The following is a 12891-nucleotide window of genomic DNA, read 5'->3' as shown; positions in this document are numbered from 1 at the left end:
TTTGCAATTGACTTTAATTAATTTTAGGCAAGGCTGGCCATAATTTCAGGTTCAAATGAAATGACTTGTTTCATATATTATGCTAAACTATTGTTTCTAATGACTCACTCTTTGTGTGTGTGTGTGTGTGTGTGTGTGTGTGTGTGTTTGTGTGGGTTTGTGTGTGTATGCTAGGTGTGTATGCTTGGCTAGAGCCAAGGTGGCGCAGTGGTTAAATGCAGCACTGCAGGCTACTGCTAGATCAGCAGGTCAGCGGTTCAAATCTCACCGGCTCAGGGTTGACTCAGCCTTCCATCCTTCCAAGGTGGGTAAAATGAGGACCCAGATTGTTGGGGGCAATATGCTGACTCTCTGTAAACCGCTTAGAGAGGCCTGAAAGGCCTATGAAGCGGTATATAAGTCTACTGCTATTGCTATTGCTATTGGCTTGTGTGCTTTTTTTCTCTTTCTCCTAGCACTATGAACTACATTACAATTCCAAAGACATCTGATAGTTTCAAAGATGGTTATGATGCATTTGTAAAGTGTAGTGATTAAAATATTACATTGCATGAAAATTAGTGTTTAGTTGTGATTTAAATAACTTTACGTATTCTGCTTTTCCAGACCTGGTACACCTTTCACCCTACAAGCATTCTCAGAAGAGGACAGGAACATGTGGTTTGAAGCCTTAGATGGGAAGGAAACGGTAAGATAATTATAATTTTTACAAATAAGTAAACACGAAGAGAGACTATTAATGCAACATAGACTATATTTATTATTAATTGTATAGTTTTGTGATATAACTTATGCATTATATGAAACAAAAAACAAAACATGTCACTGTTAAATAATGTGTGTCTACTGGCATAGAATTTTATGGATCAGTTGCATGGAACTTTCCAATTTAAAAGTACATATGTGTATACGTGCATGTACATCTGGGCATGTGCATCTGTTTATGTGTTTTTAAGTGTACATATGGAAATAGATACAAAAAATACACCTAGTAATAAATGAATTTTCCTTGTAAGAGGAAAAGCTATAATGTATAAATAGAACATAGATTAAAAGTTTGAAAATTTGTTTCTGGATTTTCTGAATTAAAAATGTCCAGAACTATCACAGGATATTTTTGTTACTGTCATTTTTGAAGAAAATTATCCTAAAGTAAATTTGTTTAGAAATGAAATTTAGATAACACTGGACAACAAAGATTTTGCTTCCAGAATGCTTTTGGGTGTATCTTGCAGAGTTTCGGTTACTAATCAAGAAAATAACATGTAATGTAACCTAACATATTGTTTTATAGAAGTATGTTTTTACATAATGACAATGTACACCCTTCAGTACCTATTGACTTTGTTGCACTAATGAAAGAAACATACAAAAATAACATGGAATTGTTGTTGAAGAATAACCAATATGCTAACTGGGATATCAATAGATACCTAAAAGTGGTGGTTCTGCTGCTTGGAATGCAGCTTGTATACCAAATGTTGTTATATACAGTATAGGACAAGCAAGAGTTGCATAACATTAAAAAGAGAGTTGCATAACATTAAAAAGAAACAGCCACTCTGACAGAGTTTGTTTCCAAGACAGAAAAATGTGGCCCATGAACCACTTGTTGATCTGACAAAGATATTTTGCCACTGCTTCACATAAAACTTGGACTGTTGAAACTTTTTGTGAAAGCGATTAACAAAGAGAGTGAAGATTTTCATTATTTGAGGCAGAATAACGGATGCCAAGATTAAGGAAGGTATTTTTGTTTGCCCAACATCTTGCATATGCCATAGGTCATCAATGACATATCTGTTTGAAGGATCTATTAGCGGGGCCAGAGAAAAGCACCTGAAAAAACATTCAAGGATGTTGTTGAGAATTTTCTTAGCAACTACAGAGCACCAAACTACAACCAGCTGATTGACAAACCTTTTTCAGCATATCAGAACATGAAGTGCAACATTTCACTTAATATTAATTTTCTACATTTACACTTGCACTTCTTTCCTTAAAATCTAGGCAGTCAGAAAGGTTTAACCAGCACTTAGCCACAATGGAAAAATGGTATCATGGCAACTGGAATCCATCAGTGCTGATGGAAACATTAGGCAATTAAATACATCATATCTTTTCATATTTCTTAAGATTCCTACATGATATAGTCATTCTAAAATTATATTTGTCTTCAAATATATTTATTTCTAATATAATGTTTGAAGGGGTCTATCATAATCACCAAAAGTTTTTCAGGAAACAAAACATGAAAAAATTGTCCAGTATGATTATTAGCTCTTAGGATATAAATTGACAGCCTTACTAAAAAGGCTGTATCTCAGAAATGTTATCTGTTTATGTCTGCAGTTTTAAAGAAATATTTCATTCTTGTTTATATCAAAATACTATCTGTTTATGTAGAAATAACGTATAATATTTATACTGTATTAATTATCTTTCATTTGTCATAATTAAATTTAACATAATTTAAAAGGTAAAAATAATGGTAATATATCTTGAAGTTCCCGTTTCTGTCCACACATTCCCAAATTATACAGTATAGACATGCAAAATTAAAAGATTATTGACAAATCAGTGTTTTTTCAGTGTGAATTTTTTTTAAAAGCAGCATAAATATACAAATAATTTTGAAGGATTATCTTTGCAAGGAAGGTCGTTAGATTAAAAAAAACATTCAAAATACATACTATCCCAGGAAACAATACAAATAAATACAAAAGTAGAAATAAGAAGAAAAGGGACTATATAATATTCCTTAATATAGATTTATTGGAAACAGAATGAAGAAAGTATGATAACCAGTAGAGGGGTTTTGTCAAAAGTTTTAAGAATTTAGAGGAGGGATAAGACATCTCTGGTTTGTAAGGCTAATCCATTTTGTTTTGTCTGTCCAATTCAGAGGACTTCAACTAAGCACAGCCTCTTTTTTATTTGATAGTGTCTACATCTGCAGTGTTAGCAAAATTAACACCCCAAAAGATGCCATGTAATTGCTGACACTTAAAAGCAGTTTCTCCTCAAGTTCCAGATGATGTCTGTAGGACGGTTTGGATTGGCCTCTGCCTCTAATGCCATTATTTGGATTATGGAAGGGAATTTTGAATCCAGTCCTCTGGCTTGATCCTGATGTAATTTGCATTGGTCAGCTATACTCTTCAGAACTATGCTTATTTATGCATGTAGAAACAGATGAAAATTCAAAATACTTAGTTACAAGAAATTAATGGACCAAGTCGTATTTTGATTCAATGCTAAAAAACCTCATTTTTGTCTTTTAAGGGAGCGTGGAGTTCTTCCTTACCCAGATGTTTAATTGCTTGTATCTTGAGTGCAGTTAGAAGTTTACCTTTCTTTTTGTTTTTGTTTTTGTTAGGTGTTTCTCAATTTGAACAAGGCTAATACACAAAAAGAGGGAAGTAAGTACTAGAGATAAAACAATAGTTAAATTAAAATTAAATTTTCCAGAATAATTTCTGAAAATAACTTTTATTCCGTATTTTTTAAAAGGTGTGAGCTACCCAGAGTTACTTACATGTCATTTGGGTGGCTAAATAAATTTGTTAAACAAACAAATAAACAAACTTTATTCTGTCTTGTGTACAAGTAGTCCTCGCTTATAATTACAATTGAGCCTAAATTTTCTGCTTTTAACATTTGTTAAATGAGACATTTGTTAGGTGAATTTTGCCCCATTTTATGACCTTTTTTGCCAAATTTGTTATATGAATTATTGCAGTTGTTAAGTTAGTTACATGATTATTAAGTGAATCTGGCTTTCCGATTGACTTTGCTTGTCAGAAGCTTGTAAAAGGGGGTCACATGATCACAGGACACTGCAACTATTATAAATGTGAGTCGGTTGTCAAGCATCCAAATTTTGATCATATGACCATGGGGATGCTGCAATGGTTGCAAGTGTGAAAAATGGTCATAAGTCCCTTTTTAAAGTATCTTTGTAACTTTGAACAGTCACTAAATGAACTGTTGTAAGTTGATGACTACCTGTACTGTTTCCAGCTATGAGATAAAAAAAACTCATTTGAAATAAAATTGTGTTCCAATTTTATTCAACACTAGCTTCAGGCTGTGTTTTAGAAAAAGCTCTGATGTCCCCTCCATTTGATTCAGGATTGAAATCTAAATCTATTTAAATTTCAGTTCATAATTTTGAGGTTCCACTAAATATCAGTGGAAATGAACAAGTGATCATTTTATTGTTGTTGTTGTTTAATATAGCAGGATAAAAGTGAAAAAATAGTACCTTTTGGATAAGTGCTCATTAATGAAGAATATTTTGTTTTTTATGCACATTTCAACTTTCTTTTCAAAGTAATATTTTTATTTTGTGACACAGCTAGGTATAATATAAACAGAGGGAGAAAACAAATGGATGGGGCTGTTTGTATAATAAACCCTATGCCCATATGTTGGGTTAAAGATATTGCTTTTAAAACTTTTCCTCCGCTTCAATGGTAAAAGTGAAAAAAGCTATTGTTTGAATAGCTATAGCTACAAGTATTTATATAGGTGATCTTTTATTGTAACATGGAACATATTTCATTAGATCTGAAATTTCTTCAATTTTTTTGTCTTTTTAGGTGTGCAGCTAGATAAGATTGGATTCACAATTCTCAGAAAATGCATTAGTGCTATTGAAAAAAGAGGTAAAGACAAGGATTCGTGGATTGAACAGAAAGAAATAATTTTTCATCTTGGTTATAATGAATCTTCCAATATTCATGCCAGGGATTGGGGTGGGGGGCAGAGTGGAAAAGTGGGAACATTCCAACTTCTACTCAGCTTTGCTGTTTCACGAGTATAATCCTTGAGCCCTGATGGTTTTCTTGCTTTGGCTACCTTTTTCAGGCACCAAGTGGTAAATCATGAACAGGGAACTTTTCCATCCCTACATACTGGTCTCCATGACCATCTTTATGTTTTATAGTATTCCTTCAATTTGTACAAATGTATCTTTCTTTCATGATGATCGAGAGGGAAGGAGATTAGGTTTCCTTTTTTTGCAGCAATCCTGCTCAAAGTCATGGGATTCTTGGGAGGAAGGAAGAAGTCTTGTAATATCTTCTTTTCTCCAGCACTTTTGAACAGGCACGGTGGCAGAGAAAGAACCCAAAGCCTTCAGACTGTTTGGGGGAGGGGGGATTTTGCTTCCCCCTTCCTCTCAGCAACGTTGTTTGCAGATCATGCTTTTCTCTTTTTAAAAAAGCAGACTTCACAGAGTTGCTGACTTACATGCATATTTTATACAGATATTTTACACAACTGGAACAGAACATTCATCTTGTTACCATTGCCATCTGTGTATCAGAGCAAAGGGAGTCACGCTGTCCACCTATGAAATGAACACAAAACGTATGAAAAGATGACTTGGGAAAGAGACAAAATAGCATTTTGCAGAATTGCACATAACATTCCAATATAGTCCTCTCCTGAGAATTCATAGTTACACTTCCCATATATTTGTTTTAAAAGCTTGTATGCATTTTCTGCACTTGTTATAATAATTCATTGCTGGAAAGATAGATGGCAGCAGTAAGCTATCATTCCTTGAAGATCTACAGCAAGATTTGCACTAGTGAGGAATTGAAAGGAACATAATAAAAATCTTGAAACTGCTTTTGGAAATAGCTCTACAAGATAACTAAGGACTGTCATAAGCATTAAAATATTAGTTCTACAAAATATGTTATTACAATTAGAGTTGAGCTTTTGTGACTTTCTAGGACAGTACTTTGTATCTTATCAACCATTGGCCATCGTATAGGAAAATTGGGAAGTCTAATAACTGAATGGCTATAGCTTGGTTTTGCTGCTTTAGGAGAAGGTAGCAGTAAATTTGAGTTGATCTCCTAAATCATATTCACATAGAAGCTTTACTTCTAGGAAATGCCAGTACTATTTGGGAGCATACAAGATTCTTTAAATAACAAATAATGTTATGTTGATGAGATCAACCAAAATCTGTAATATATTGTTGCTTATTTTTTTACATTTTTTATTTTATTCAAAAGATTAAAATACATAACCCAAAAGAAAAAAAATTAACAGAGACAAAAGAGCTAGATATTTAAAAAGTGAAGTAAAATATGTAAATTAAAATAAAGGAGAAAAACATGTATTCTCTGTTACCTATTATTGCTTATTTCCACTAAGAATTCTGACTATCATCAGGTCAGTAGTTGACTTTTATTAGTATTCAACCTTTTTACCATATCTTCACATTTTCAAATGTTTGAAGCTGTGGTATACTGAGATTCGCAGTCAAAGTGGATTCAATAATGTCAACAATATTGTCTCAATTGCTTACCAATACCTGAGTGATAGTGAGTAACTTGAGTGATAGTGAGTAATGGATCATGTCCAGGATATTGTGTTGTACTTGCAGTGGAAATCACCAGAAATTAAGAATTTTTTATTTTTAATATGTTGTTCTCCTAAGGGTTCTCCTAAAGGAAACAATGTAACACTAGCACCTGCCCAGGACACAGAAACAAGGAGACCTTTGATGTTGTCATTGACTTAGGAGAAATAGCAGTTCTGTCCCTTTAAGAGTAGAATATGTTAGTGTGAATAACAGCAAATAATAATGGACGATCATATTAATAGCTAGAGGTTTTAGTGTCTAAAATGGTGCTTTAGCATGTAACATCTTGAAGGATTAGGTGTTTTTGGGGGGAGCTAGGAAAGGCAAAGGGAGATAATACAGTGAGGAAATCGTTATTTCTGCAGTGGTTAAACTATCTTACCATGTGTTAATAATTTGTGTCTGCTGCACTGTCTCCCAACCAGCAGTATACTGTATTTTCTGGCAGAATCTCCAGGGATTTAATTTTGATTGTTTTCAGTTGCCTAGATTCTGAAAAGGAATAAACAAAGTAATACTTTTTGCTGTTGGTCTTAGCTGCATTGAATTGTTAGAAAATGGAAAAGCAGAAATTATATATTTTACAGAAACATCATGAAGAGATGAAGTATAGGAAGTTTCAGCTACTTTAGACAGAAACAGACATTTGGAAATCTCATCGTCTTTTTTTTAGTTTGCATTACCATTCTATATGATTATAGCTGCAAGGAAATATTTTTATAGTTCAGTTCTCTGCAACAGACAGGGGTCAACCTTTTGCGTGACTAGGGCTTCACTTATACTTTGGCCGAGGAAATTGAAGGCTGCAAAGCAGTGGGAGGAAAATATGGGTGAAGCTGGGATTTGGACAAAGTTTTATTTTCAAGAGCCATGGTAGCCCTGTGATTAGAATGCAGTATTTCAGACAATTCTGCTGACTGCTAGCTGTTTGATTTTGACCAGCTCAAGATTGACTCACTTCCATCCTTCCGAGATTGATAAAATGAGAAGCCAGATTGTTGGGGGCAATCTGCTGGCTCTATAAATCGCTTAGAGAGGACGCTGTAAAGACACTGTGAAGCGGAATATAAGTCTAAAGGCTATTGCTATTATAATTGTTCTTTTAAAGCTGATATTTTTTAAAATGTGAGGAAATATGTGTTCAGTTATCAATAGTTCTGCTCAGAAAAGGTTTTGCAGGATAAAACGTGAACAGGGTTGTATGTGGTCCCCCTGGTGTACAAGATTTGGTTGGCAAGTCCGTTTAGTGCAGCCCATGCACTTATTCCTCCTTCTTCCTATTTATTAAGAATATAGATTCATTAGGCTGCCCCAAGGGTGGTGTTGATTTTATGTTCTTTTTAGATTATGTGCCTGGAAAATGAACTGCTTCGGATATAAAGCTTACCTTTATTTTTCTAAATATAGCAAAGATTTCTGTTGCCACAACCAAATCTCTAGCAATGAACTCTTTGCCTTTGAAAGGAGAGAAAGAGCTTCAAAGTAACATGTTTCATAAGTTTTCAGGGACAAAAATAATTAAGGTTTATATGAAATAATTTTATTTCTTTTCATAACTCTAAAAGTGTTTAACTTTTCTATTATCTTATTAAAATAAACTTTTTTATGTACAAGAAATTAAAGTTTGTTAAATTCCCGGATAATTGTATTTTAGGAGTGTTAAATTACTTTGAAATTATGAGACCTATGTCACTATTATTAGCAGTTCCATGTTATAAAACTAACTGAAAAGGCTGAAAATATAAATACTGCAATTATTATAACTCTGGTTGAAAAGAAGAGAGCATGGATAATTGCTTTGGCAATACCAAGGGATAGTAGAATGGAAGACCAAATGTTGCAGATCATCACAAAGTATCAATATCCGAAAACTGAAGTTGAAAGATTATGGCATAAACCGGTCATGATGGTCCCAGTAGTTATTGGCACACTAGGTGCCATACCAAAAAATCTTGGGCACATTGACAAAATTTCTATCTGTCTTTTACAAATGCTACACTAGGACTATACATATGCTACATTGATAGATTATAACATCCTGCACCTAGAATATTGGGAAGAAGTAAATGTGTAGGAAGGCCAACGCCAGCTAAAGAACCGCCAGCTGTGATTTCATGTTGTATACATACAGTGACAACAGCAACTACAATGCTCTTCATATGCAAGATGTAATTGAGGTTTCACTGGTTAGGTAATGCCTTATGTTTGAGAGTATCTTCTAGATTAATATTTATTTTCTTAGGTCTAATAAAGATCTTAAATTGTCATAATTTAAATTATGGACTAACCAGGGAGAAAAATATTGTACCTATCTTAACCGGTATATTGAACTAAAAGTGTTTGCATGGATGCATGGATGCATTTGAATTCTTCAAAGATTTCATTATCATGTTATCTTAGCTCTCATATTCAGTTATACTTAATAGATTTAAAAAAAACCTACACTGTATAGGATTTTGTCTCTGCAGTAGCCAAAAAGATGCTTATGCGAAGCTTTATGCATTCTTCCGTTCCTAGAAGCTAATTCTCAAACAGTTTTTAGTTGTCAGTGGATTAATTGTTTTAAATCTATTCATTATTCCCAAACCAGATTAAATGCTTATAATAAATATGACTTATTTATGTTTAATAACTTTTATTAATTCTTTTGTGTCTCTATTAGGTATAAATGATCAAGGACTGTATAGAGTTGTAGGGGTGAGTTCAAAAGTCCAGAGACTACTGAATTTGTTGATGGGTATGCTCATTTTTAAAATCTGCTTCTATCATTATATATATGCATACTTCCTTTTTTATTGTTCCCCCCACCCCCCCCAAATTTTTAGTTTTCTCTTTAAATCATGTCAAGATGTGAAAGCAACATTATTTGGGGCAATAGGCTTTTTAAATGGATGCTGAGAGGTCATAATTTAATACAAAGCAAGATTTCCATTATGTCCTTTTAATTCACCAGTTAAAAAAAATATCTGAAAATATATGAAAATCTGAAAGATTTAAGCTATTTAGAGATTTCTCCTTAATTATGAGTGGACAAAATTTTGATGGAATGAAAACAGTACATTTAGATATTTTTAAAGTAGATAAAACAATATTTTAAACATATTGAAATTTGTCTCATTTCAGTGCAAATGTATTTAAATGTACATTGTGTTTAATCCTTATTTTGAGTTCTAGTGATTTTTCTAGGAAATTATAGATTATCATCCCTTTGATAAAAATTTCATTTAATTCTGACAACAAATATAACTACCATTCTTCCTATTGTTAGAGTGAAATTATTATCTAACCACATCGTAATAGTCAACACTGCAAAATTTTCAGATTTCTTGTGCACAATTTTTGGCAGTACATGCAATCAGATCAGACTACCTGGATTACTTGAGCTTTCCATGTCTTCTAAACCTGTCATTTGATAGAATCACTGGTCTGACTTTCAACGATTCATTGATATTCAGAGAAGCTAGTTTGCAACAGGCTCCTCTCCAGGAGCATGTAGCTCCATCTGTGCTGATAACACAGTGTTCTTTGGCAGATAAAACTAGAGGAAACTAGCAAATGAATTCATCTCATTACCCCAGACATTATGTGGATGGCAAAGTACTTTATTTTACTGTATGCGCTGCTGTCAAATCCTTGCCACTTGTATGATGCTGACTGCTGAAAATATGACAGTTATTATACAGTGTACTGTCTTTTTTTCCGTATTAATTTGGCAAGATGATCAGCTAATTATTAATTAACTATCTTTAATTGCTATTGGCAATTGCATTGAATTTAAGAAAGGTATATAGACCTCAATATTTCTTATAGCTTCAGAATTAGGAAGTAAAAGGAAAAGCTGTTGAGACAAAATGCATAAATCCTGTTATGAAAACCTGGTATTTTCATGAAACCCAATTTAATCTACTGTTTTGTTAGAGAAAGTCATTCAAATAGTTTAAATTTAAATAGCTGAGGGCTGGTTAGTACAGTGGTTTAAGGCATTGGGAATGAAAATGGAAGACCATGAATTCAAGTCTCACCTTAGGCATAAAGTCAGCTGGGTGATCTTCGGTCAATCTCTCTCAGTCCTGGGAAGAAGGAAAAGGCAAATCACTTCCAGGAAAAAAAAAACTTCAGGAACTAATCCAGGCAATTACCAGGAATCGACACTGACTTGAAGTCACACACACAAGAATCCTTTTACGCACATATTTTAGAATGTAATTTATTTCCTTGTATTTTGTTGCATATGTATCAAGTAGAAGCTTATTTTGGAGTTCTATTTTATAAAGAATATTAGCCACTATCCTATGGCCTTTGTCTGAAATCCATGCTTCTTAGGTTATTCATTTTTAAAGCTCGTTTTTTATGGAAAGAGAGGAAACCAAATCCTATTCTGATAACTGCATCATGTTTCAGCACATTGTTCTGCCTTACAAAAACTTACCTGGATAGTTATGCAGTCATAAGAAAGATCTCATCTCCTACCTTAGCTTCCCTAAATTGTGAACCTCAGACTCATCAAAATTTTCAAGAGGAAAGGAATGTTGTGAAAAAGAAAAAATAAAGTTAGGGATAGAAAACGTATAAAATGGACATGCATGTTTAAACAATTTATCTACTTGAAAAAGAATATTACAGTTGCAAGAATTAAATGGATCTGGTTGTTAGATAAACACTGTAACATTCTTCATAACTATCCCTGTCATTGCATATGGGAGTTTTAAGCATGGATTACAACCTTGTCAGGAGCTTCTTACCGCTGAGAGCATTTTTTGTATTTATTTATTAAATTTATTTGCCACCCATCTCTCTGTGGGGCTACTCTGGGAAGCTTATGACAATAAAAAGCGGGGGGGGGGGGGACAAAACATAAAAACAATAGTAAAGGAACAAAATCATAAAAGTAAACAATGGAAGTTCTGCAGCAAATGGAAGTTCTGTAGCAAAGAAGCAACTATAGAGAACATCTTGGCTGAAAATTCCATTCATTGCCAAAATCTTGCAAGATGAGAATCACCTTGTCTGTTTTAGGTGGCTAAGATAGGTGTGATTCTCTAGGCTAGTCTAGTTGTTTCACAGGATCTAATACACAGCGTAGTAAGAACATGCACTCTGACCTCCGGTCACTTAGTTGCCTAGTTTCAAGGCCTGATTTTTTAGAGTGGTTGTGAGGGAGCTGTATCAAATGTTAGACACTTTGTTAAGACAAAAACTATACTCTTCTTTTAAACTGTAAAGTGGCCTCACCTTAGTGTTGTGATTCAGCAGCAGTCTTCTGTGAGTCTTTTCAGGATGCAAGATTAATTATGCAGCTGGGACTCGTTAGGGGCATATTCTGGGGATAAAAGAACGGATGGTGCCATGCCGTAGTTGCAGGAGTCAACGTTCCTTCGTTCGTTCAACATTGATCATCAGTCGTGGTTTATGTAAGATACACTTGGAGAAGTGCTTTGTTTTCTGTAACCCTGATTCAAGGATACACTTGGAGAAGTGCATTGTGTTGTAAGAGTTTTTGTTTGGGATTCTGTTATCTCGTCAGAGACTGTATTTATGTTATTTTTGGGCTCACAGCCATTCTGAGCCGAGAACTGATAAACAGAGTTCCTTTTAAGTTGTTTGCCTGTCTGTTTAACGAGCGGAGAAGGGGGGACAGAACAGATTGACTCCTGCCTGACAAGCCTTCATTTCCGTAATTATGGAGCAGTTGATGGCTGAAAATAGACAAATGGCACAACAAATCGCGATGTTGTTGGACCAAATTAAACAGCTGCAGAGAGCTGCAAATCCCCCCCCCCAGCCAAGGAGGAAGTGCCCAGTAGCCATGCCAGATAAATATGATGGGAGTCTGGCCATGTTTGCCGCGTTTCTGGGACAATGCCAGCTGTTCCTGAGTTTGAGAGTGGAGGACTTTCCCACTGACTGGACGAAGGTGGGATTCATTATCAGTTTGCTCTCAGGCATAGCTGCCCATTGGGCTACCCCCTTGTTAGTTCAGCAGAGCCCTTGTTGGATGACTTCCAGGGCTTTTGCCAGTACTTAAAACGGATGTTTGAAGATCCGATCAAGGGGGAAACATCTGCTAGAAGTCTAAAGTCACTGCAGCAGGGAAGTGGTTCATTGCAGGACTATGTGACTGAATTCAGGCTGCGTAGCCAGGATTCCACGTGGAATGAACCAGCTCTAATGGACACGTTCCAGGATGGATTGTCTGAGGCCTTGCAGGATGAACTGGCGAGGGTGGACAGGCCACCGACGTTTGACGCGTTGGTCCACCTGTGCCTTCGGATAGACGCCCGGCTGCAGAAGCGAAGGCCTTGCTGTGTATTCCAGGAGACCACCAGCATGCCGGTTCAGCAAGGGACTGCAGTGGACTGGGAGGAGCCCATAGAGTTGGGTGCTGTCAGACCTCGAGTGTCATGGACAGAGATGGACAGACAACGTGCTGAGGGATTGTGCTTCTACTGTGGGAATCTTGGACACCTGGCAGGGAGTTGCCCCAAGAAGAACAGAAGGGTTGT

The 12891-nt window shown here is 35.2% G+C and overlaps 1 protein-coding gene across 5 annotated transcripts in view; it reads left to right on the top strand.

Moving 5' to 3' along the window:
• Window positions 1-12891, top strand: part of ARHGAP10 (Rho GTPase activating protein 10) — a 106951-nt gene that overhangs the window by 45701 nt on the left and 48359 nt on the right. For all 5 annotated transcript variants that reach the window (XM_087724326.1, XM_087724325.1, XM_087724329.1 and 2 more), the window contains 4 exons: window positions 607-688; window positions 3380-3422; window positions 4605-4670; window positions 9051-9125. In XM_087724326.1, coding sequence (XP_087580452.1) covers window positions 607-688; window positions 3380-3422; window positions 4605-4670; window positions 9051-9125 — 266 coding nt within the window. The remainder of the gene's footprint in view (window positions 1-606; window positions 689-3379; window positions 3423-4604; window positions 4671-9050; window positions 9126-12891) is intronic.

Source organism: Thamnophis sirtalis, unplaced genomic scaffold (genome assembly GCF_051295495.1).
Source record: "Thamnophis sirtalis isolate CommonGarterSnake01/CBP01778 unplaced genomic scaffold, rThaSir2_p1.2 scaffold_10, whole genome shotgun sequence".
In the NCBI taxonomy this organism is placed as follows: Eukaryota; Metazoa; Chordata; class Lepidosauria; order Squamata; family Natricidae; genus Thamnophis; species Thamnophis sirtalis.
The sequence above is the reverse complement of the archived record's forward strand: the minus strand, read 5'-3'. Positions and strand labels throughout refer to the sequence as shown.